The 24640-nt window shown below is 40.0% G+C and overlaps 3 protein-coding genes across 6 annotated transcripts; 1 reads left to right on the top strand and 2 right to left on the bottom strand.

Annotated features, from left to right (window-relative positions):
• Positions 1–5271: 5271 nt before the first annotated feature.
• On the bottom strand, positions 5272–7031 carry LOC145449928 (uncharacterized). The gene is made up of 5 exons (XM_080328367.1): positions 6932–7031; positions 6318–6341; positions 6109–6196; positions 5465–5609; positions 5272–5387 (listed from the first exon to the last, which is right to left on the bottom strand). The coding sequence occupies exons 1-5, from the start codon at positions 7029–7031 to the stop codon at positions 5355–5357; spliced, it is 390 nt and encodes a 129-aa protein (XP_080184493.1). The 3' UTR covers positions 5272–5354.
• Positions 7032–8902: 1871 nt separating this feature from the next.
• Positions 8903–10030, bottom strand: LOC145450442 (uncharacterized). Its single transcript, XM_080328971.1, has 5 exons — positions 9870–10030; positions 9693–9788; positions 9456–9578; positions 9154–9336; positions 8903–9071 (listed from the first exon to the last, which is right to left on the bottom strand). The coding sequence occupies exons 1-5, from the start codon at positions 9939–9941 to the stop codon at positions 8955–8957; spliced, it is 591 nt and encodes a 196-aa protein (XP_080185097.1). The 5' UTR covers positions 9942–10030; the 3' UTR covers positions 8903–8954.
• A 71-nt stretch (positions 10031–10101) lies between these two features.
• LOC145450394 (uncharacterized) lies at positions 10102–24322 on the top strand. Of its 4 annotated transcripts, none has more exons than XM_080328918.1 (16): positions 10102–10297; positions 12121–12290; positions 13134–13310; positions 14769–14860; positions 15359–16882; positions 17078–17150; positions 18513–18625; positions 18973–19053; positions 20006–20074; positions 20568–20636; positions 20990–21052; positions 21118–21201; positions 21262–21315; positions 21978–22025; positions 22370–22414; positions 24165–24322. In XM_080328918.1, exons 1-16 carry the CDS (start codon positions 10224–10226, stop codon positions 24234–24236), a joined length of 2808 nt encoding a protein of 935 aa, XP_080185044.1. In that variant the 5' UTR covers positions 10102–10223; the 3' UTR covers positions 24237–24322. The 4 variants fall into 4 exon arrangements, with proteins under 4 accessions (XP_080185044.1, XP_080185042.1, XP_080185043.1 ...); XM_080328916.1 differs by having other exon boundaries at positions 10102–10306; XM_080328917.1 differs by having other exon boundaries at positions 10102–10306; positions 20990–21056; positions 21122–21201.
• The last annotated feature ends 318 nt before the right edge of the window (positions 24323–24640 follow it).

Raw genomic sequence — 24640 nt, 5'->3', positions numbered from 1 at the left:
TTGTCTGATGTAAAACGATCTAGCAGGCGTATACGGGGTCAGTATTGATATCATTTGTTTATTGTATGATAAAAACTAAACCCGTGCGATTGGATTATTATTGGATACTGCTGCATAACTTTTTTAAGGGGTAATATCGGTAGCAAGTACAGAAGCCCGTTTTACACTAAGCGTCAACTCGCACATCAACCTATAGCAATACTCAGACGCCGAATGCATTGTCCGGTCTTGCCTAGCCCGTTAAGGTGTAAGCTTATATTCCCTTGCAAGTCCTCGTCGAAATTGTTGCTAAAGCGACGCAAGATATTGATTTTATGCGATTATTTTATCATTTGATTGCCTCAGTTGACTCATTTGGCGACGTTGAAAACGTCAATATGTACTTCAGCATTGCGGCATTGTGGCCCGAGTCGTCGCTAGGTATCGTTTATATTAATAGAGGCTATCCCTTAATTGAAATGTAGGGTTGGAATTAGCAATATGACGTCAGGTGACGTCATGAGGTTCACGTTCGCGTTCACACAGAACCTTTCAAAAAGGTTCGCGTTCACACGAACCTGAACCTTACAGAGGTTCACACCATCCTTATTCATATATTATTATACCATTTGATTGCTACAGTTGATAATTTGGTGGCGTTTAATTAGTCACCAAATGTGATACTTCAGCATTGTGGCATAATGTGACCTGAGTCGTGTACATTAATATATCACTTCACTGAAATGTAGGTTTGGAATTAGTGATATGACGTCACGTGGCGTCATAGGCTCACGTTCGCGTTCGCACAGAACCTTTCAAAAAGGTTCTCGTTCACACCAACCTGAACATTTCAGAGGCTCACACCATCGCTAATCAATACCCGGCAGAAAATGACATATCTAGAGTTCTGCTGGTCTTACGGTCATAGAACTTTGTAGATCGTCTCGGCGACAAGCCTATTAGGTCGTAACCGTTTCAAATTACCAATTTGACACCAAATATTAAATTTATTTAAATCTTCGGTATATAAAGTCCGAGCATGGCCTACGACCCGAATCTGGGTTTTAATATTTAACGTTACATCTTACATACATACATTACATCGATGCAAAGCCTATCTAGCCAGCACCATTACATTAGATTACAGTAACGTGAAAGGGTCACTGCATTTAAAACAAAAATCAATTTAAAACAAACATGTTTAAAACAAGGCCCTAATTTAAAACATGTTTTTTTAGTCATGACGTCACCAATATTCAATTGTGACGTCATAGTGGATTGACAATTGAAAATATAGGGTAAATATACAGCTCCCTTGACGAGATATCTGTACTATTAATGTTGAACCGACCATTTTGCGGGCTCCAACCATCCCATATCGATATACGTCGGCTATATCGGGTGGTAATTGTCCACAGGCTCATACAACATGTTTTTTGGAAAGTATTTACACAATTATGGCATAATTTTACCACTTGAAAAAAAAAACATTTTTTTTCAAAAAGGCCTTTATTTAAAACACTGCTTAAAACATGTTTTAAACAAAGTGTTTTAAAACACCGCATGTTTTAAATGCTAAAATGCAACCCTAGATGTGGCCTCACATTTAAATTAAAGGCCTGAACAACATTTTGGCGGCAGTCGTTTTCCTCAGAAATACACCATATCCGAATTGCAGCTAAAAACTATTCGCGAAAGATCTCATTCCAATCGATTATATCTCCGTGGCATCGATTTCAACGTCGTCGCTTCTTCAACCCTCGGTAATTGGGAGAATATTGGGCCGCGCTTCTTCATCCGCATCGCATTGGATGGCGCATGCGCACAAGTGCTCCCAAGTACCGACGAGAAGTGTAATCATATTGTCCTATAGTGCAGGGGCTCTCAACCCGCGACCCGCATACGTTTATTTTGCGGCCCGCGACACATTTCATTATAAACGCACAGTATTGTTGCATATTAGTTTAGCTACTTAGCTCTCTTATCGTACCGTGTCTGCGTCGTCTGAATATTCATTCTTTGGTGTGTTCTGGTTTCTTGATATATGCTCGAGTTTAGATTTGTTAATTTGAATCTGCATTCCTCTGAACCTGGTTTAAGAGAATCCCGCTACGTAGTACATTTTTAAAGAGTGTTTCACTCACCGCGAATGGTATAAAGAGAAACAAGGAAAAGGAACGGGAAATTAAACGGTGAAAACTGTGGTTGTAACACTGCGTGGAACAATGAACTTGCTTTCTCAGATATAAATGGAAAACCGATTTGTCATATTTGTTGTCGCCGAATAATTGTCGTAACGAAGCGTAGAAGCTTCAAATGACACAACAAAAGATTCTTCTGGGTTATAGATATCGCCTGATCTCGAAAAAACGTTGCTGACTAGGTGTCAAGCCCAGCAATCCATATTTCGAAGCATCGTTAAAATTGGAATATCGCTAAACCCAATAAATCTGCCTGAGAGTGTAATTTCAATGAAACTTTAACATACTGTGCGAATATTCGCTGTTTCCGGAACTTAGCAGAATGGACACCATCACATGACAAATTTCGAAGATACAGTTGTCTGATGCAACCGTGACCAGAAGACTAGAATTAATGTCAGTCGAGCTTTTATTGCACGTTGCCGTGTAAACTACATTAGCCTGGCATTGGACGAATCAACCGACTCCACAGTCCACACACGCTGCATAGCTAATTATCTGGGTGGATTTTATCAGAGTAGACATATTTGCAGGAGAAATGCTGGCAAGGCAAACGTGAGGAGGAGACCAGCGAAAAACATCAACTTGAAAAAGCTGACCTCTGTAACTATTGTTGATCCCGAAACACCAGACTTCTTCTCATATCACTGAGAGCTCAAAGTGATAATGGGCGCTGTAATGAAAAAGTTACCGTAATGCACCGCTGGAAGATACATATTCTTACAAAAAACATCATCTGCAAATTTACGAACACAGTCCATTATTGCTTTAGAATGCATAAACATGTTCTAAACGCACGTATACGACTAATAAATAGGCTACAGTAGCAGCCCACAAATACATGGTAATAATTTTCTGCGGCCCGCCGCGTCTTTTGCTGTTAAAATGCGGCCCGTTACATATGAGAAGTTGAAAATCCCTGCTATAGTGTAATGGTGAAGCGTCTGGCTGCTTGATCGGTCGGTCGTGGGTTCGATACTCGGCCGGGTCAGACCAAAGACCTGATTAGTAACACTAGTATCAATGACCTCTCTGTTTTGCGCTCATGCATTACTGGGATAGCATGGAGGACTTTGGAAGCCGTCAAAGGCTATATCTGCACCTTCCTTTTCCAGCGGCATTTGCACATCATGTATAGGCGCCTACCCGTGGTATCCATATGCACAGATCGTGTGTATGTATTTCATGAGTCGGCGCAAACGCCGCATAAACATCAAGGACAAAAATAAACTACGTACTTAGAAACAACGCGCAGCCCGGACAACGGTGTGATATGATAAGACTATTGTCAAACTGAATTTCATCACGATTTTGATTCAAGCTTGAATATGAAACTACATAAATAAGTGAATTTTCCTGTCGAACCTAAGCCGACAAGGTAGCGTAATGGTGAAGCGTCCGGTAGGTTGTATGTTCGATCCCCGGCCTGGTCAGATCAGAGACCTGATTGTAACGCTGGTATCCATGACTTCCCCGCTTGGCGCTCATGCAATATTGGGATAGCCCCATGTAATAGCCCCATGGAAGGGGAGTGCATGACACAGAAAGCCGTACAAGGCTATATCTGTACCTTCCTTGTCCAGCGGCATATGCACATCATGCCCTCATGGTATGCATATGCACAGATCGTGTGTATGTATATCACGAGTCGGTGCGTTTATGCGTTTATGGACAAAAATAAAACGACGTCCTTTCGTTTCTTTAAATCTCTCCGTTTCCTAATCATGAGTATGGCTCAGCAATGCAGCTCAGGCATAGCATGACTTAAATTGCGATCCCTTCCGCCGGTTACATATATAGGCTAGGCCAGGGGTGGGCAAACTTTTGAGCTCGCGGGCCGCATTCAACATCTGAATCCATTCGCGGGCCGCAATATATAAAATTGGGGTTAGAAACCAAAACGCAACATTGGTATTTGAATATATGGTGAGGACATGGAGATAATATATATGCTAACAATAATCCAAACACTGCTTTGGTGATATCGTACACGCGTCTTAAATAGTGGCGAGATTTCATAGGCTGGTGGTCGACCTCAATAATCTATTTGTCGAAACTATAGTGATGAAAGTCGGTTGTCCCGATTTTTAGAACAGGATTGAATTTTAAATCTGTGAGCAGCGATCTGTTCATAGATTTACTAATTCCACTTTTGGTTCAGTTCCAGAAGACACAATGCTGACAGCATCAAAACCATGTTAGCTTCAAACACGCTTCTACTATGTGTAGATAAAACATAAATACCCTAATTCTACGCATACAGAGAATTAATCTACCTAAGACACGCACTGAAATAAATAAAACTGGAGTGGCCAATCTGAAATAACACTCGTGATCCGAATTATGTCAATATCGTTTAGGATTTCTGTGATGATTAACAGTTGAAACCTTGCAATCTGCGTGGGTCTTGAGATCGGGTTGTCGCGCCAGAAATTAAACATGAAAAATAATGATAGGAAGCATTTTCCTTGGAACAGTGGTTCTCAAACTTTTTAAAACACGCCCCCCCCCCTCTTACGATGATGAAAGATTACGCGCCCCCTTGTCGTCATATCACAAAATGCAACCAGGATGCTAGCATACCTAACGGATAGTTTTATGGCATGGAAGGTTCCGACTGCGGATAAGAGCTTTTTAAATATGAAATTTAGACGAAATACAGAGCAATAATTATGAATGGGGTGTAAATCGCGCTGAGCGCGAAAATTTTTTTCAGTTGAGCTCAGCTTCGCGTCCCCCTTAAGATGCATTCACGCCGCCAAGGGGGTACGCCACCCCAGTTTGAGAGCCACTGCCATAGAATTATCATGGTGAAATATACTAAGAAAAAGTTTGATCAAGTCCCTGCATTAATTCGCTTTTTACTACGTATTTTATCAATATTTTAAATAAGTTTCTTAAGACTCTCGCGGTCCGCACAGAACGGCGTGGAGGGCCGCATGCGGCCCGCGGGCCGTAGTTTGCCCAATCATGGGCTAGGCCTACGTTCGATTGAGTGTGTTGTTTAGCTACGTGGAATATGAAAATGCAGCAAGTTTCAGTCTCTGAATGTGACAGTACTTCTCTGAGTGTTACAGTATTCGTATTTACATTTTTTTTCATTATAAAATTGTTTTAATTTTTTATTGGAATCAGAGAAAATGTTCATTTTTTCTCAATGTAGGTTCTCTTTCTTCACGGATCTTGTGGCGACGGCACTGGCTGGTACTGAAAAATATTCGTTTGATTTTCATTTGGAACTAAATCGCTACTGTAAAATCCCGGAAATTCCTAATCCAACTTACGCATGGCGGATCGACGCTCCATGGGTGTCCACACTCCAGCGTGAAATTCCTGACTGCGTGGTCCATATAAACGGCAAGCATGTTGGAATGTCCCACAATAGGGCCACATGTCACCTTTGCAGCTTTGTCATGCCCCGGCTGGCACCTAGGCGTAGTAGCGATGATAATAATTTAGAATTATGGTAGATCCACCGTAATGATGACCTAATTATTTCGATTAAAATCGATTGTCAAGTCGACAATAACGTTATTGATAACACAAGACTGCCCTGAATAGGACTCGTCTATCATTCGCAACCAGCTCAGTCTGCGTACGACTTCTGTGTATTGTCGACCGTATAATAATAGTTCAGGAATTCATCTTAACATCATGTTTATGTGGATGATCAAATGATCACTGAGACTCTGACACTTATTATTGAGTTCATGATTATGTTGTCGAAGTAATCTAGTTTTTCAATGTCCGCATGCTATATAATTATAAATCGATGACTGGTTTCGATTATTATAGGGATGGATATAAAAATTGGAGTACTAGGATCAAATCGATTTCGATTTATTTGTTGATTAATAAAATCTGATGATTTCTTTAATTATTTTGAGTACATATTTCATGATATTGCCAAACAATGAAAAGGAGCAACCTGTAGAATTCGTGACACGTGTATGGGCTTGCAAAATCTTTGGCCGGGAACGGGAATCCGTCGTACACCACGCCGCTACAGTCAAATTCTGAAAATTAAATGAAAGTTTCAAATCATTCTGTACTATATCTATTCGCCAGCTTCCTCAATATTTTCCAGTTTAAGAATAACTCATCAGTGTTCGAAAAGTACTAATTAGAATGTCTTACCTTCTTTTGAAACTGTTGGATATACTGAAAAACAAGAGAGGTGAAATCAGCGACTGCATCCATCGATGATTAATTAAGAATGTGAACAATTCGCATAACATCATAAAATAGAAGCCACCCAGCAGCAAGAATGCATGGATGGCTGAATTCACCCATTGCGCAAGGGAGGTTGGGTCTACACCCCGTCCTTCTCCCGTCCTTCTGAAATGCTAATTATATCTCCAATATTTATTAGCTAATTAGCAATTAAGCAATTGGTATCACGCCGTTGCGTTTCGAATGTACAATACGACGAGTCGACGAAACTTTCTAAGGCGAAGCCTTGTATTTCTGAACTGGTCTCTGAACGGGAAGAGCAGAAAGCACCCTGATTTGCAATATCTATTCATTATAAAGTTCATTTTCTGTGAAAATCATGCTTTAATGGTTTCGCTCGCTTGTAAGAACACCTGTTTGCCCTCCATTGGCTCTGACTCTAGTGCAACATCATACTCCTACTCTACACTTAAGAAAAAGCAAGGTATATATATATGCTGCCGGAAAAATCCATGGGTTTGATTTTTCGCGACATTACAGCCATCTTTTATTTGCTTTAAATTAGAAAAATCACTCACCTTCTGACGACGAAGCTTGCTGTAAGCAAGATAAACATATTCCCAAAAGAGTGACGATGGTTGCACGCCGAGGAGTAAAAACATTGCCCTTGCGCCGCATATTCGGGCGGTTAGCAGTTACTCGGATACAAATATGTTAGGAGACTGTAAAGTATGCGGACGAAAAAGTCTGTTGATGAAAATAATTCGGCATTTTGAACGTTATCGGTGTTACATGAGTCGAAAACATCGCTACCCGACATAAGGCGACTGTAATAAATCGTCGCATCGCATTACGTCTTATGTATCGCATTATACATTACATGTCTTGGTATTATAGGAAGATAGACTCTATCGTCTGACATTCCACAGGAAATCCTGTCATGACAGTCATGATCTTTTGACGTGAAAAAATATTCTATGTAGGCTACATGGGATCAGAGCTTGTCATAGTAGTCATCGCTGGTTCTCAAGTAGAACTAGAAGTAACGTATGGTATAGTAGAAATAGAGATTTTCAAGTAAGTAAGTAAATAAGTAGGTATATTTATAGTCCTATAGTATTGCATAAAAAATTGAAAACAGTAAAGCAGAAGTGGAAGTATAGTAATAAAACATAAGCACTTGAGTATAGGTATAGTGCAAGTTATCAAAACCCAGACAATTACTCCGAAACGTAAAATTGCTTCGTTATTGACTACATCTGCGTGAAATCAGAATTAATCATATTCAATTCAATCGATATGTTGCGTCAGACGATAACGAGAATAGAAAATTTTATTGCCCACTTTTCTTTTTACATATTTCTTTATTTGAGTGGACAAACGTAAACGAATCCTACTCTTTTCCTCAATTTAGATAATTTAAGCTAACGATCATTTCTTCGTCAAGGAATAGACCAACTATCATCATGCCTAAATATTCGACACAACTACGCCGATGTTTTCTACTGTGATGTAATATCGAGGACAAATGCTATGTATAGGACCACCTCTGGCGACCTCACTGGTTTAGTTCAATTAGTATTGTTTACCCCTCTGTGACATGTCTTATCATGAAAATTCGATGTTGGGGGTAGAGCATATTTAGACATGAAACGTATAGATAGTTTTAGTATGAGGACTGTTTGCGATTTCAACCCACCTGGCCAGTACAGTAAATAGCCATCAGGGAAGATTCCGTTTCAAATAAGACTATTGAACTCATGATCTATATTCGGCCATTATATTGCGTGATTTCATTGCACATGTCATGTGTAGACAAGACATGTCCTATCAGAAGAGGTGAAATTTTGAAGCAAAGCCATCGAACGAAATGATCAGAGTCAGTTACATCATTACGGTATCACAAAACGTATTGCAACATCAAAATAAAGCATGCTTTATGGCTGTGGGGGGAGTGAATTAATACTTGACATTGTAATGCAATTTGATAGTAGGATGCCAAATTGTTAAACCGCGAGAGAATAACCCGTGATCTCTTCTTGTCTCAGTAAACGTACTAACGGGACCGTTATGATCTGCCTAATCAGATTTCAAATTCTTTAGTGAACTCGCGATGACGGATTGCCGACACTTTGTGATGTCCGCTTGCTGATGTGGTTTACACAGAAGATGAATTTGATATCCCTGCTCGATATAACGAAAAGAGTTCGGGGAAATGATGGAAACATGAACTGTATTTCAGTGACTCTGAACCATAGCATATAACAGCTCGAATATTGCAAAAAAAATCCTCTTACTCTATTCAATTCTTCGTAGAACATTGCCGGACTCACGCTCGAATATTATCAATGTGTTTGAGCGAAAAATATCATGTTCGTCGTGTGTATAGCTCATAGCATGAGGTTGTCAAATACTGCCAACTTTAATAAATAATAGAGATTTCTGATAGTCCCACATTCATGCCGTAATCGACAACCGATATTTCGATAGCACGAATCATTGCTTGGTTCTCAGTTGTTTTTATTATTTTTGCTGCATCATCTTATATTAAGAAAAACTAAATACTATGCGTGTTTCATTAGAGCAATTCTCGCAAACTGTTTAGCTATCGTGCCTAGTAAATTTTATTCTGTGAATTTCGGGTTTGTAAGTTTGCGATGGCCATTGATACTGATGAGCTGCTTCAGTACTGTTTCCATGCCAATCTCTTTGCGGATCCTGTGAAAACAAATGACATCAGTATCATCGTAATGTAGCCGATTTGGGTAGAATTCTAATATCTGCATTCTGAAATGAATACCTCCTCAGCCCAAGAACTTGCAGACGCAGAAAATTGCGGCAGGTTCGGACGTTGTATTTTTGACCAACTTCTAACAGATCGATGGCCATTCACGTAGTCAGTTTTCATTTGAGACGCCAGGTGTGCACCTGACGAAATGTCCGATTGGCGACCCATGGGTACCGATCTCTCGCGGTGGATATTCTGATGGTGAAGATATATCGGTTAAAGCACTTGAACAAATATTATAATGTTTACAAGCTTTCAACGAACTGATAATACAGTGTTAGCAGAAAATGTCCACAACTCCCACCCTGACATACCTTAATTCTTTCCACATTGAGCTTGTGTTCTTGGTGAATTTTATCCATAATCGATTTCGGTGCTGTACCAAATGAAGCCTGATGTACGGTTAATGGAAATTTCTCTTCAGTTCGATGGAATATCTTTGAACACATAATGGGGGTTGCGTGTTTTTTTTATTCCTTGGGTATATATGAGTTGATCTCGATTGTGATTAGCTGACCTTCGTAAACTAATTGTTCAATCACAATTCATACCTCAGACGGCGGTAACTGATGTCGTTCCCGCGATGGCATTAGAGTCTGGGGCATATTCAATATATATGAAGAGTGGTAGGTTGTCATGTGTGGACCCTGCAGCGGCAAGTCAAGAGAAAAAGAGACCCGAGTACGTATAATTAAGCCTTTACGGATAGTGATAAATTAAGTACTGACCTCTTCATGTCCCAAAACCACACTTGTTTTTAATACTGCAACCTTATCTACCACTGGTCTGGTGCTGGCCATGATATTAGCAAAAACTTCGTCGGAATGGTGGTAAAGAAATGAGTTGCACTTGCAATAGCAACAGCATAAGCCAGCGATTTCACTTAACGATTTTTGTACTTATTACGTCACAATACACGGCAAAAGCTTATCAACAGCATGTTATGCAAGTTTGATGGAACCTGCATATTCATTTCGATAAGTTTTATTTCAAGCACCATAAGCGTAAGACTGTAGGATCGGGTGAAGTTTAGAAATTTGTTCAAGAACACCATATTAGATAGCGCTAGAAGGAACACGAACATGGCTGAAGAAACTTTTTCGCAAACCTCCGCTTGGCCTCGGCGACGACGAAGGAGAAGATCAAACCGAGCTCAGTATGTTATGTGAGCTAATTGTATGGTTACTAATGCGGGAATCCGTTGCAGCATTTTGCATAAAGCATGTCAATGAAATTGTGGTACTGCGATAGGAATGTTATCACTAATGGAATACGCGAAAACCATTGCATACTGGTAAAATAAGCACATATAACCTACAGCAGCTGTTCTGTTGGTATTGCCAGTATACGTGGAATGTTATTACGGCATGTCTAAGTCCGGTTTTGATGTACAATGTGCTTCTCCATACTTTGTGCCGCTGAGTTAAGCTCGTGCTGACATGATTTTAGCGATTTTAGTCAAACGCCATGTCGCTTTTACTTCGAAATGTCGCATACACAACAGGCCCGTTGCATCCGTTCCAAATCAGGCAGCTGCCAATTAACCCGGTAGCAAATTAGACACGGCATCAACGCTGGCTGGAAAAATCGAGGATGCCCGAGTGATTCGGTTACTAGTTTGAATTCCGAAGTCCAAAATGTGTTAGGTTTTGAATCGAGTATTCAGGTATACCACTCATCAGGACGCCGCAAGAGTAGAAAGCAATTGAAAAGTTCAAATGTATGACTTTTTGCGACCATAATATCAGTTACACTCCAAATTAAAGATAATTTGGTATAATTTTTTCGACCAAACCTATTTGTATGCTCTGTGTGACAATGCTGTCCGGCTTATCAATACTTCACAGAATTATCGGTTCCAATAGCGTCCGTAACTTCGTACTACATTTTTGGATGCTGTGGTACGATCAACCGATATTTCAAGGCTTCCACGGACAAAGTACTGAAACTATTATTCTGGCTGTGGCCAGGCTTAATTGCGATGATTTAAGATTTCTCTATGGCATCGGTTCAGGCGTATGAAACAAGAAACACCGATTTAGATACAGGCGGTTTGTGCCCCCATCAACAATTAACATCGGTATATTGTTATTCGAACGACCAAACTGGGTGATGAGACAATGCCGCGATTTAAGACCCTTTTGTTTTTCTTGCGACTCATTGTAAATCCAAACCAAGGAGGCATATCTTAACCCGCACCGGTGGTAGTTGTAAAGCTTCAATGGAATGCTACGCATTTTTCGACGAGTATGATGTACACGTTAAAGAAGCGAAATTTTGGACATTGTATATGAAGCCCAACAGCGGGTTACTACGCACGGTATGGTCGTTCAGTTGTCGCATTGTTTGTGTGTATACGCACAGTATTTAGCCGTAGCGAGGGCAGCCTATTAGATAGATTTAGACAGATTTTCCGGAGTCAATAAGCGATGACCATTGTTGGTTATTGTACGTCTTACTGATTCAGTCCACGGACAGTGACTGTGATCAGATCATGGGCCAATCCGTATCAAACGATATGATCCATCGCTATGCTTATTCTGTATTTTTTAATTGTTTCATGAGACTTCATTGCTGAAAGTTTCTGAACAAAACAAATACATTTTTGCGTCTGTTCGTCTCTTTCTCTGATCCCCGAAGGCTGTTTTGAAATTGACTTACAAAACTTGTTAATCTTATCGTTTTTACGTGGGTGTGAATTGATGTTACAAATGGATTTGCCATGACCATATCAACTGGAAACGCACCACATGTTATCATCAATTTGTTGATGAATTAGACTGAAACCAAATCCTATGATGCTACTACCTATGCTAAAAATAGCGCAGGCTGAAGGCTAGCAGGCATTCAATCAGGGTTGTAAAGAATAAAGATATAGCCATCACTTACACAGTTTCTACCCACACAAAATCATTTGTTATTAGATTACTGCAGTACCTTGTACCCAGTAACTTATTACCTTGTGATGTGTTAATTTAGCATTGATTACAACGAGATGTCAGTCCGATACGGTTCAGTAAAGCTACAGCTCCCGACAGGCTTCAAGAGCCTACTCGAGCATCTGACGAGGGAAATATTGCGCGAACAACCGGCCAACATCCCGGAATTTGCCGCCGCCTATTTCAAGCATCTCTTACAGAAACGAGAAGGTCAGGGTTATGATTATTTTGATATTTCATCCGCTCGTCAATACATAGGCCTACTCAAGTCACGTGCCAAGCCCGATGATGGTCTGTTGTGACAAGCAGGTTACAGGATGGTATATGAAATGAAACGTGAACTTACTTACATTCCATACATCTATAACTCCATACCATACGTGAAATTTTCCTTACCAACATTCTTCCATACCATATCTGATACATTTTCAATACTTCTGTTCGCATATGTTTGGCAGTGAATCGGAGGTAGCTATATACTTTTTCGATTTGCGCATATGATTAGTGACGCTACAAATAGGTACAATCCTCGAAAATGTATTCGCCAGTTATTGTAATGGTTTTTCACAACGTCGGGGAAATGATTTCACACATAAAAATGATGCAAACTTATCCGGAGTAAAAAAGTGGCTTCTCTGCTTGGAGTTCATCATTTCCGGGATAACATGTAGGGGTGGTGCAAGATTTAAAAAGCTTTAAAAGGCTATTTTTGCAACTTCGTTGTCCCGCAACGTATGCACATCATGAACTCATGGTATGCATATACAAATGCACAGATCGGTGTATATGTCGCACAAAAACATAGAGGACAAAAATATACAGCGTCCCATTCCTATGTAGTTTTACGTAAAAGCAGAAGTGATAACAGTCTAAAACACAACCTGTTGAGTAGGTAGTACACGTAATGCCATGAAGAAGTATAAGTATACTTTGTTATTGACCACCTCTGGGTATGATACTCTTGGAAGATATAGTGCATAGCACAAGTATGCCTCTCCATGGTATACTGTCTCATACATTGGCTGAAGGGTTTTCAAACATACCGAATTTCAGATGGCGTTCCTGACCCGGCGTATCTCATCAACGAAAGAATAACTGAAACGGCGGGAGCGGGAGAATTGCAGCCGGCCGTCGTAGACGAGCCAGTTGTTGAATCACCAACGCAAGATGAAGAGCCCGCCGCGCAACCAGCAGCATCCGAACAAGCCGATGAGGAAATGCCTGATTTAAGTGAGTGCTATGCTACCGAAAACGACATTACATTTAGCGTTGGAGAACTATATAATTTCCCCCTGTCCAAGCGGGATGAGAATTAGATTTGCAGCTACACAATTTCTTCACGATTGGATTGTAATTATATTTTACTGAATTCGCAAGAATTACATCAAAATGCAGTTTAGTTCTTATCAAATACGAGTTCATTCTTATAAGGATGAGAATGACAAATGTCTGTTTACAGCAAGCTTGGCTCGTTTCGCACTATGCAGTTCTCCTGTGGCATTTCCAGGAAAACCTGAAATTAGATTATAATTAGAATTAGAGTATACAAATAACTCATAAAATAAATTATAATTAGATTACCGGCATTCCGCAGTAGTCTATTTCGACAACTGGAATCAGTTGTCCAAGTCTAATTACATCACCTTCTCTACTTCAGAGGTGGCCAGTAACGAAGTACTTTATTTTTTAGGAGGCCTACTCAAGTAGGTTTTACACTACTTCCACTTTTACTTAACATGTTTTCGGCAAAATTACTTATGTTATGCACTGTGGATTTTGAATAGTATATTCAAATTGAAAAGAACTCGAATATTTTCGGCTGACACTCGTTAGGGGTAATCGTCAGCAACTATAGTGGAGAATTGAAAAGAACTGCGTATATCAACAATAGTAGCACAAAATATGACGTCACCAGCATGAAATATCGAACACGAGATCGTCCAATGTACTATTTTTAGATGATACACGAACTCATCTAAAAATAGTACATTGAACGCTCTCGTATTCGACATTTCATGCTGGTGACGTCATATTTTGTGCTACGATTGTTGATATACGCTGTTCTTTTCAATTCTTTACTAGTTGCTGGCGATTACCCCTGGCGAGTGCCAGCCGAAAATAGTCGGGTTCTTTTCAATATGAATATACTATTCAATTGTATTTTGAAGTTCTGTACCTCCAAGAAACTGTGGATTTTACAAAGTAGAAAGCAGTCATTTTTAATGAGAGGAATAGCCTGCCTCTATATCACGGTAACTGAATATATGTCGAAGATTATAGCTTTGCGTAGGCTATATAACTATATATATAATAATAACTGCAGTGAACCCACAGTTCAACAATGGTAACATAATACTAAATGGGGTTTGCGCTATTTGTTGTGCAGTGCAGTTTAGCCCTGCCCCACTCTCAACCCACAGCGGGTTAATAATCGATGATAACGGAAGCATAATGACCTTTGCGGAGACAGCGCACCCAAAGTAGCAAGGAACAATCAAGCCAAACAAAAACTCCATACGATTTTGTTACGTAGTGTTATCCATATATAGTTCAATCTACTTTGATCACGGTTGCTAGACGATTGCTATTCGCGGCAGTGGAAAGTCAAATAAAATATTTCACAACGATAAAGCATGGCTTATCTCTTTCTGACTTAGGCATGATGGCGAATATGCGCTTTGATTTCAGATGACCCCGAAGTAGCAAAAGCAGCCACCCTTATACAAGCTTCCTTCCGGGGTTTCCAGGTCAGGAAATCGCTCTCACCTCAACAATCACCGGCAAGTATTGGGATATTCGGAATATGATATTCCCAAATGTTGGTTAGCCACTACAGATGTTCTGCGTGTTCAAAAAGTCTCAAATCTGATCGGTAAAAACGTTTAGGTATTGGTAGCCTATGTATAACTTGCAGTCTGTCGGCATGTGACTCGTCAAAGTGATTATACCTCACGTGATAGGGTTGGGCGACTAGAACATTTTCAGCATCTCCAAATTAAAATTAGAATTTGAAATGCTGAATTCCCAAAATCTTGGAAATAGAATTAAATTCTTATTTAGAAAGAAGCACAACAAAAGTCAAGTTCAGCTCATATCAAATCAGAATTATATTAAAATTAGAGCAGAGAAACATTTCACCAATTATATAGATTAGAGCTATAGATTACTAACATTTCGCTCTAATTAGTTTAAATAGACATGTAGAGTCATCTAGTTGTCCAGGTCTGCACGTGGCCATAAGTCAAGCCAGTTAAGTTCACTACTTCTGTGATCTATAGACTCACAAAGACGTGGAATATTTGAGGGGATTGTCTTCTGCATCCACATCATCAGTAATGGCCGCCGGGACATCAGCGGACGCCATAGACAGCGCAGTCTTAACAATCGACGACGTCGCCACTACCGGTACAAGACACGACAGCGCCTCGTCGCTTTACGTCACCGTTAGCGAAACAACACCGGACATATTGGAAAGTCCAGCCAGCCCGGGACAGAGGCGACATTCTGACACAGCGAAGCCAGCTGTAGCGACTGCGTCTACGGTGCCTCAAGCTCCTAAATCTTCGCCAGCTGTAGGACAGGCCATTGGGAATCAAAAAGCAGTAGATGTCGCTTCTGTCTCGGAAGCAGGTAGTGCGGTAGAAAAGGATCAGGGCGTTACAGAGGCAGTAGATCAGGAAGATGTTGAGGTTCCTGAGCTGGTGCAGGATACTGCTGTAGCAGATGAAGAGAAAACAGTAGGTGCAGCCTCTAATTCTCAGCTAGTATCACCCGATTCTAGCAATCCAGATGAGTCCAGTTTGTCAGTAGTAGATTCAAAAGATGAGGCAGTGCAGGAATCTGTAGCAGTGTCAGGTTTCGAGGAAGTAGCCGTTGTGGCTTCTGATTCTCAGCAAATATCGTTCGTTTCTAACAATCAAGAGGAGTCAGGTTTAGCTGAGACAAATTCGACAGATCTTGAGTCAGAACAGAGTGTCGTTATAGTAGGTTGTGAAAATGCAGAAGTCTCCAAACCTATGCAAATAGCCGCTCAAGTGGCCGCAGTTGAAATCGAAGTGGAACAACCCGCTGAGACAGCCGCTGCTGAGAACGCGAGTGCCGTATCGCAAGAAGATTACGAAAGCAACCCAGATCTGGCGAAACCATCTGCAGAGGATCAAACAGCCAAGTCAACCAGTCAGGAATTAACGGCCGTTATTGTAGCGCCGGATATAGAAGACACTGAACAAATGATAGCGGTAGATCAGGCGTCGGTAGAAGCGGAACACGGATCGGTGGTAGGTGACCGCTTACCAGAGGTTGAAGCGTCTCTCATGGAAGATCAAGCTGAATCTAACCAAGACACTGAAAATCAGGGCGAGGCCGAGGTAGATACGCCAGCCCTACCAGTGGAAGAATTAAACGCTTCCGATTTACCGGCATCCGCAGACAACAGTGATGTATCAGGAGAAAACGGAAAACCTGATTCGCAAAGCGAGATTGATGACACTGTTCCAATCTCAACTGAGATAAAGGACGAAGCCGTTGATTCATCTGCATTGGTTAATGGAAATGCCTCAGCTGCTGTTGATGAGAATACAGTAGCAGAACCCGAAGCAGTAGAATCGCCAGTAGATGAAGTCGGTGCTGCGCGCAGCCAACAAGAACAAGAATTGATTGAAGACAGTTCCCCGATTAGCCAGAACGATACGGAATCAGCGCCAGATCAAGCTGTCGTGTTAGAGCAGGCTCAACCCGAGGACATTACAGAGACAGAACAGGAACAAATCGAGGTCAAATCGAGTTCTCAATCGCCAGTCGAGGTAAGCGGATGCGAGCGGTTTATTTGCATACTCGCGCGTTTTCTTTTGGCTATATTTTCTATTTCTCTGTATCCAATGTCAAGGTTGACGGGCCGTACGGTCGCCAAATTGAAACGCGTATCAGTATGAGAGTATATTCGATACGTCACCTACTCTACATCGACATATTGTGATATATTTCGCGCTTTTGTTTAGACTGAAGCAGAACAGGAAGAATCAACGACAGAGGCTGACGCTCCTCAGCAATCAGAACAACCCGCTGATGAAGGTGGGCTGGTATTCATCATATTCAGATGGGTATATAGATTACGAAACGGCCAAGACACTATTTTGCTTGCTACATTGCTACGAAAGATTGTGTATATCCACAACCAAAAGGCAGCACACGAAAACAGAACCCTACTCTGAATTATATCGTGGTTATAACTCTCATGTCCCTATACGTTCAAGCATCTGTGCGAAGAATAGGATGTATCCATAATCGAGCTTAACAAAGTGTAACTTTCATGATTCGTATTGACCGAATCGAATACATTCTGCCAGCATTGTGTTATTGGGGTCCTTCTACTTCGTGCGTGTCGGCATAGTTGTACAATGTACATGTACAATAGGGCTCTTCAAAAATCACTTTTTTTCTCAAATCGTATTGGCTACTTGATAAAATTGTTAGGTTACCTAATTTAAGCCTACACACAAAATGTGGTTCAATTCCAGCCAGTAACCGCTTTGCTACAGGAGAAGAAAGTTTCTATTTATTATATAAAAATAAATAATAAAAAATTTGAAAATTTTCTGTTCACCCAATGAAAGTGTGCTCACCAAATTTGGTTCAATTCCAACCAGCGGAAGCGGAGTTATTGCCGTCGAAAAATTTGGATTTGAATAAAATAGTATTTACGGTGAGCACAACTATAATAAATAAACAAAGAATCGGTCACCGTAAATATTATTTTATTCAAATCCAAATTTTTCGACGGCAATAACTCCGCTTCCGCTGGTTGGAATTGAACCAGATTTGGTCAGCATCGTTTCTATAGACAGCCTAACACTTTCATGGGGTGAACAGAAAATTTTCAAAATCTTCATTATTCATTTTTATATAATAAATAGAAACTTTATTCTCCTGTAGCAAAGCGGTTACAGGCTGGAATTGTACCAAATTTTTTGTGTAGGCTTAAATTAGGTAACCTAACAATTTTATCAAGTAGCCAGTACGATTTGAGAAAAAAAGTCATTTTTGAAGAGCCCTAATGTACAAACATGTACCATGCACATTGCACATTGCACAGTGCACACATTTGCAATCACAATCGGCAGAAACGGCCAAACTAACGTTATTGACCATTTTTTAATAGTAATGACGTGATATTCTCTCATGTAAACTATTTAGTATTATACTTGAGTAGAATGTCACGTCACTACTTGTACTGGTAATTGAGTAACTTTGCTGACCATTTCGGCCGTTTGTGATGATTAGTGATTACAAAAGTTATTTTTGAACAACCCCAGTGAGTATCTTTGTTAACAAGCAGACGGACCCGTGATATTATGAATCAGAACGGAACTGATCGATAATCCTTTCTTATGATCCCTTATCTCCTTACGTTCTAACAAACACTATGCGTTCCAGCTCCCGCAGACGCTAGCGCTGAGGTAACTGAAACCCAGGCCGCGGAAGAAACCCAGGCCGCGGAAGAAACCCAGCCTGAACCAAGTAAAGAAGAACAGCCTGCTGAGCCCGAGGTGAGCTCTTTATAAGATACATACCGCTTCGTTGTTTCTCGTGGACGAAAAGTAGACAACACTATCGGTGCACACTGGATAATGTCGAAATTCTAACTATCGACGTTTTTTTTATTTGTGAATTTATTACGGAAATTTAGTTCATATTTTATGCAGAATTTGTCAACGTTGTCAGTATTGCTGCTCAAGTAGAAGTAAAAGCAACTCCGTAAATTTCTAATCTAATTTTTGCCAAAAAACCTACTTTAGTACTCGGGAAAACGTAGAAGTAAACATCGATACTGACCACATCTGATTTTATGTTTATTAGTTTCAGCTAATTGTATGTTTTGTTATCTACTTTTCAGCAAGTACAAGAACCTACAGCACAAGATGAAGCGCCCGCGGAAGCTCCCACGGAAGCACCCCAAGAACCGCCTGCACAGGAAGTAAGACTTCAACACATTCTTCATTCTGCACAATTAAGGGGACTAGCACCTTTAATATATTTATTTTTTGGTTGGGAACAATAACATAGTAACTCTTTTCTTACGTTCCTTATTTTATTAAAAAAATAAGTAAAAATACCGGACATACCGTTAGTATTTTCTTTTAATGCGAAAATGTTCCATAGTGTTTTTCTCCATTGTGAAATTTTAATTATATTTGTCGTAAATGATTCACTCTGAGTTTTTTTAGATTATCCGGGCATGTTTGTTGCTAAAAGTTTTTTTTACCTTGGTCTACCATGAGAGAGAGAGAAAGAAAGAGAAAGAGTCTTTATTTTCATCCAACCAAAATACATAACAAACGGCAGTGATGGTGGTACAGAAAATATGCATGCACAGAATTCGGTATTAGATAGGAATGATCGATAAGACCGTGAAGGTCATCTAGTCTGATCGCACCAGCATCAAACAGGTACACTTGACTCTGAATAGTCTGGCTGTAAAAAATGTTTAGTGCTCTGAATTATGTAACCGCACAGCAAACTTTGAAAAAAATGCACCTAATCTTTCAAAATTTAACAACAAGCAGGACTTTTCTAGTACTTCCCAAAACACTAGATCGGAAAAAGGCCATTACAATTTTGAGATTCGTGTTTCGCGTGCCGGCGCACTTTTTCTGTCAAATCCGAATTCTGTGCAGTTGTTTGTAACATAGCGACACCTAGCAGTTGTGAAAATTTTATGGTGATTAGGCAGCTCTTCACAAGTTAGCCCTGTTGAGGTGCTAGTCCCCTTAAATAATGTGGTTCAAAACACATACTAGCGACGTCACTCACAAAATTACGCTACAATTTTCCCGCCTGTCGTCGGGCTATCATTTCGGTAATTCTGACCACACTTTGAGCTATCATTGTGCCTGGCAATTTGGTACAGAGGTAATTTCTTTATGTAGGAATCAGAACCCGTTGCCCAACAAGAGGAAACTGCAGAGGCACCTCAAGAAGCTGCAGCGGATGTTGAGGTACATACATGTTATGTTTTATTTTTCCATTTTTAAACTAAATATATTGATAATCTGCACCAATCGCAGAACTCCAGCTACCATTACTAGTATAGGGCTTGTCAAAATCGTGTACCGAATCGAGTGTTCGAGTAATACTCATTATATGGCGACCTAAGAATATTATGGATGACGTGAAAAGTTTAAATATGGGCTTTTATGTGACCACAAAGAAAATAATGCCGGTCAATGGTATTTTATCAACCGCTTCGTATCAATGCTGCAGAGTGCAGCCCACGATTTCACTAAAATATTATTTCCACTATAGGGGGTAGCATTTTACTACATGTTTTGTATGCTGTGATACGACCATTTGAGGTTTCAAGGCTTCCACGTTAGGAAAAACATCGAAAATATAATTCTAGTTGTTAATATAAGTCTTGGTAGAAAGAATGATTGTGCCGAACCATAATTATGGGTAGCAATTTGGTTAAGATGTTATTTCTTTGTGTAGACATCCGAACCCGTTGCCCAAGAAGAGGCAACCGTAGAAGCAACTCAAGAAGCGCCAACGGATGCTGAGGTATAAAAAACGTTATATTTTTTGAATAAAAAGGTATTACCGGCATCAGATAAAAATGTCATTTCAAAAATGTGGATTTTCTCGAATATTGATCAAATCATTTTCTTTGACCTTGAGCGATATCAACTTGCTTTCATTAGAGAAGCTCGATAATCCGCAATTACCGTTTTAGTCATCAAAATTGCAACAACAGCTCAAGATCATTCCGTAGAACCCCAAAAACTTTGATAGGCCTATATAGATGTATTTGTATATGATTTGACCAGATATGTCTAAAACTCCTTTCAGATATCCCTGGATTTAGGGTAGCAATTTTGTATTTATCACTCCTTTCATATCATTCGTTTTTAAAGGTTGGTAACGCCGAAGAAGCTAGCGCGGAACCGGCCCCTGAAAGCACCCCTGAAAGCAAAGAGGCGAGTTTTCATCAACCTTATACCTTGCGTTTTGTCTCAGAAATAATATGTTATCTCTATTATAGGAAGAACAGAAGGAGGAAGCACCCACGGAGGAAGCACCCACGGCGGAAGCACCGTCGGAGGAACCCGCTGCCGAGACCACAGAGGTCAGTCTCATTGTCCCGATATTTTGATCTGTTGTAACCAACTCTCTATGTGCTTGTTAGGAACAGAAGGTAGAGGAACCTGCTTCGGAAGAACCGGCGGCTGAAGCAGCCGAGGTGAGTGTAGAGTAAAATGCAACCATCAGGCCAACAATGTATTGAGCATGAGCCTATAGGTGTATTTATCAGAGGTGGCCAAAGTAGTCAGTGTGACTACACTCGAAAAGAATAGAATGGAGACCGTAAACATTTACTCGAATACAATTAAAGTAGCTATTTTAAGTGAAAATCAAAAATGAACTCAATGAAGTACTCGTGCATAGTTTCGAAAGTTATTTGGTCGACGGGGCGCATGTTGATCGAAATTGGCTACTGCCGCAATTGCAAGATGCATCTTCGCGACACATGCAAATTGATTAATGCCTCTACAAAGAGGTGTAATCTTCGACAAAATATCCAGCAATACTGTGATCACTATTATGGCGAATCAACACACATGAAAGTGTTGCAAACTTATCTCCAAACCATAACTTCACTTTTAAAAATCCAAAGTCTAAAAAACATGTAGTTTTGCCTACCAAACTGATCAAGTATATTAAAAAAAAATACTTCAGTAGCGCCAGTTTGCAAAGCTACTTGATTACATCGAAAAAGTAGATGCCATTTAACCATCTGTCATTCGTTGATATACAAATACATTACCGGGGTGCTGATAGTAGTGTACCTCCACTGGTAGTTCCCGGTCTGTATGTCTGTTTGTATTGCGTGCAATTTTCCAGAGCCCAAAGACAGAAGAGCCGGAGAAAGAGTCGGCGGCTAACGCTGAAGTAAGATTTAATTTTCGAACTGTAGCATTCGTTGTGATTGACGGAGAAGCACGAGATGTCTGGCTCTATGGTTGTCAGTTCGCGAAGTGGCGTGAAAGAATCCTAGGAGGGTGCTGGTGGCCGAATAAGAAGAAAAACTTGTTCTCCTATAAATTTGAAAAATGGATCTCAAAATTTGGAAAATGGACGTAAAGCTACTGTGATTCCACCGCGACGATATAGGCAAAGAGTGAATTACCCTCATTTTAAAGATTACTATCAACCCGATATTTACCCTTCTACCTTGCGGTCTGGATGCCTGTATAGACTATGCCGAGAATTTATTGTTGAATATAACTTTTCAGGAGCCTGAATCCGAATCAACAGCCCAGCCCGCTGCAGACGGAGAGGTACGAAAACCACTTTAAAATTGGAGTGACTACGTAGATTTTAAGATACGAAAGTTTGGAGTACCACAATTTCGTGCATATGTTGCAACTAGGGTTGCATTTTAAACAAATGTTTTAAATAAAGGCCTTAAAAATGTGTTTCGCCCACGTTGGTAACTACTGGTGTAAATACTTTCTAAAAAACATGTTGTATGAGCTTAGGGACGATCACCACCCGATATTGCCGACGTATACGATATGGGATGATTGGAAACCTCAAAGTAGTCGGTTCAACAGCTTAGTACGTGGATATTTCATCAAAGGAGCTATATTTACCCTATATTTTCAGTTGTCAATGTCATTCCACCATGACGTCAAATTGATTTTTGTTTTAAATGTAGCCCTAGTTGCAACTCTTGAATGGTGCACTAGCATAATATTGTTCCACGACTGGTGTCGCGTTGACAGTGTGGGATAGTATGGAGAAAGTCACGGTCAAGATTAAGATATTCAGATCCGCCACGACTGTGTACTCTATATCGAAGTATCGTACAATATATACCGTTAACAAATTAATGAGTTTGAAGCCTATTTCAAGAATAAGAATGAATATCTTGGTCCCCATCGTTATTTCCATATGTATATCTCGTCGTATGAAATTCCGAATCAAAATGGATAGTAAAAAGTCTTTTTAGTTGTCCATCGATACTTTGTTTGGTGATACTGTACGGCTGAAATTTATACTATATCATCCCAGTTGATGTTATCAGCCTTGTATTTGAATTCTTATCTCGGCTATAGAAAGCGAGGAATAGGTGTATGATAATATCACTGGCTGAAATTGCTTGTCATAGAGACAGTGCCTCACAAGGCCGGCGTAAACCGCCTCCTAAAACTGTGAAACGATTATTTATTGAATTGATGCAATTGTCGGTCGTTCTAGGGCTGGGCAAAATCGAGTACCTGAGTGATTCGATTCTGAATCACGTAAAATGCTTCGAGTCGAGTATTCGAGTATCACTCATTATGACGTCACAACAGAATATACTATGTCAACGTTCAAATATGTACCTTTTATGCCACCACGAAGAACATATAATGCCTGTTACCCGTCACAGTAATTATACTTCGGTATGTTTTCGACCTTACCGACTTCATTTCACTTCTTGACAATGTTGTGGAACGATCATGACTTCGGAAATGTGTTATTTCCACTAACGTTCGTAGCTTTGTACTATGTCTATCATGCTACGACACGGCCAATCAAGGTTTCAAGGCTTCCTCAGCGGAAAATAATATCAAAACTATAATTCTCGTTAGTTCATTAACTTTCAGTTGCGAGGAGCGTACAATTTCAGTACTCGAAAAAATCGTCTTTTACTACTCGAATCGAATCATTAAAATTAATAGTCGATTCAGATTCGAGTACTCGAATAAGTGTGCCCAGCCCTAGTCGTTACAAATTGGTGTAACGGGGCGTACTGAAGAGTATGATTCCGTTATGTCGGAAGAATCGTTCTATAACACTTATATACAATCGAAAAATATATTCATATTGCAATGAACTCGAATATTTTCGGCTGACACTCGTCAGGGGTAATCGTCAGCAACTAACAGAGAATTGGAGGAAACATTGTATATCGACAATCGTATCAAAAATATGACGTCACCGGTATGGAAATTAATTTCTGCCAAATGTATGCCAAGTATTTATTTCAATACGAAATTTAATTTTGTAATATAAATTTATATTTTGAATTCGTTTTCTCAGAAACCCGAAGAAGCTGCTGAGGAAGAAACCAAAGAGGAACCAGAAGTGTCGATGGCAGAACAGGAGTCGTAGTTTATTTGTGTCGCGTCAATTTTTAAAATGAATAGTTTCTTCTAATTATTTCAACACAACGAGAAATGCACTGAGCCATGACTTTACGCATGATAACGTTTCGGTTGCCGTTTACTGGATTGAACGAGGAGTTCAGATTAACTTTCAGGTTCTAAGCTGTGATTCTGAAGTTGATCTCGAATCGAGTGTGGAGGGAAGACCTTCCGCGATATTACGACATCTAGTGAGAGGAGTCAGTCGTTTTATCCAACCTGGTTGCATTTAAAACAAACGGTGTTTTAAAGCACTTTGTTTAAAACATGCCTTAAACAATGTTTTAAACAAATGCCTTTTTGAAATTTTTTTTTTTCAAACGTCTAATTATGTCATAATTATGTAAATACGTCCGAAAAAAACATGAAGTA

Source organism: Botryllus schlosseri, chromosome 11 (assembly GCF_051294905.1).
Source record: "Botryllus schlosseri isolate E-star chromosome 11, Bs_hap1, whole genome shotgun sequence".
Taxonomy (NCBI): Eukaryota; Metazoa; Chordata; class Ascidiacea; order Stolidobranchia; family Styelidae; genus Botryllus; species Botryllus schlosseri.
The sequence above is the reverse complement of the archived record's forward strand: the minus strand, read 5'-3'. Positions and strand labels throughout refer to the sequence as shown.

Bases quoted from the DNA above. Each gene is read 5' to 3' on its own strand.
- LOC145450394 (XM_080328916.1), top strand. From the start codon at position 10,224: ATGGCTGAAGAAACTTTTTCGCAAACCTCCGCTTGGCCTCGGCGACGA. The intron at 21,202-21,261 runs GTCAGTCTCATT...TGTGCTTGTTAG, and splicing joins CCGCTGCCGAGACCACAGAG to GAACAGAAGGTAGAGGAACC. The intron at 22,026-22,369 runs GTAAGATTTAAT...ATAACTTTTCAG, and splicing joins AGTCGGCGGCTAACGCTGAA to GAGCCTGAATCCGAATCAAC.
- LOC145450442 (XM_080328971.1), bottom strand. From the start codon at position 9,941: ATGGCCAGCACCAGACCAGTGGTAGATAAGGTTGCAGTATTAAAAACA. The intron at 9,579-9,692 runs GTATGAATTGTG...ATGTGTTCAAAG, and splicing joins ATCAGTTACCGCCGTCTGAG to ATATTCCATCGAACTGAAGA. The intron at 9,337-9,455 runs GTATGTCAGGGT...CTTCACCATCAG, and splicing joins TCAATGTGGAAAGAATTAAG to AATATCCACCGCGAGAGATC.
- LOC145449928 (XM_080328367.1), bottom strand. From the start codon at position 7,031: ATGCGGCGCAAGGGCAATGTTTTTACTCCTCGGCGTGCAACCATCGTC. The intron at 6,197-6,317 runs GTAAGACATTCT...TTTAATTTTCAG, and splicing joins TCCAACAGTTTCAAAAGAAG to AATTTGACTGTAGCGGCGTG. The intron at 5,610-6,108 runs GTTGCTCCTTTT...TACTACGCCTAG, and splicing joins ACGTGTCACGAATTCTACAG to GTGCCAGCCGGGGCATGACA.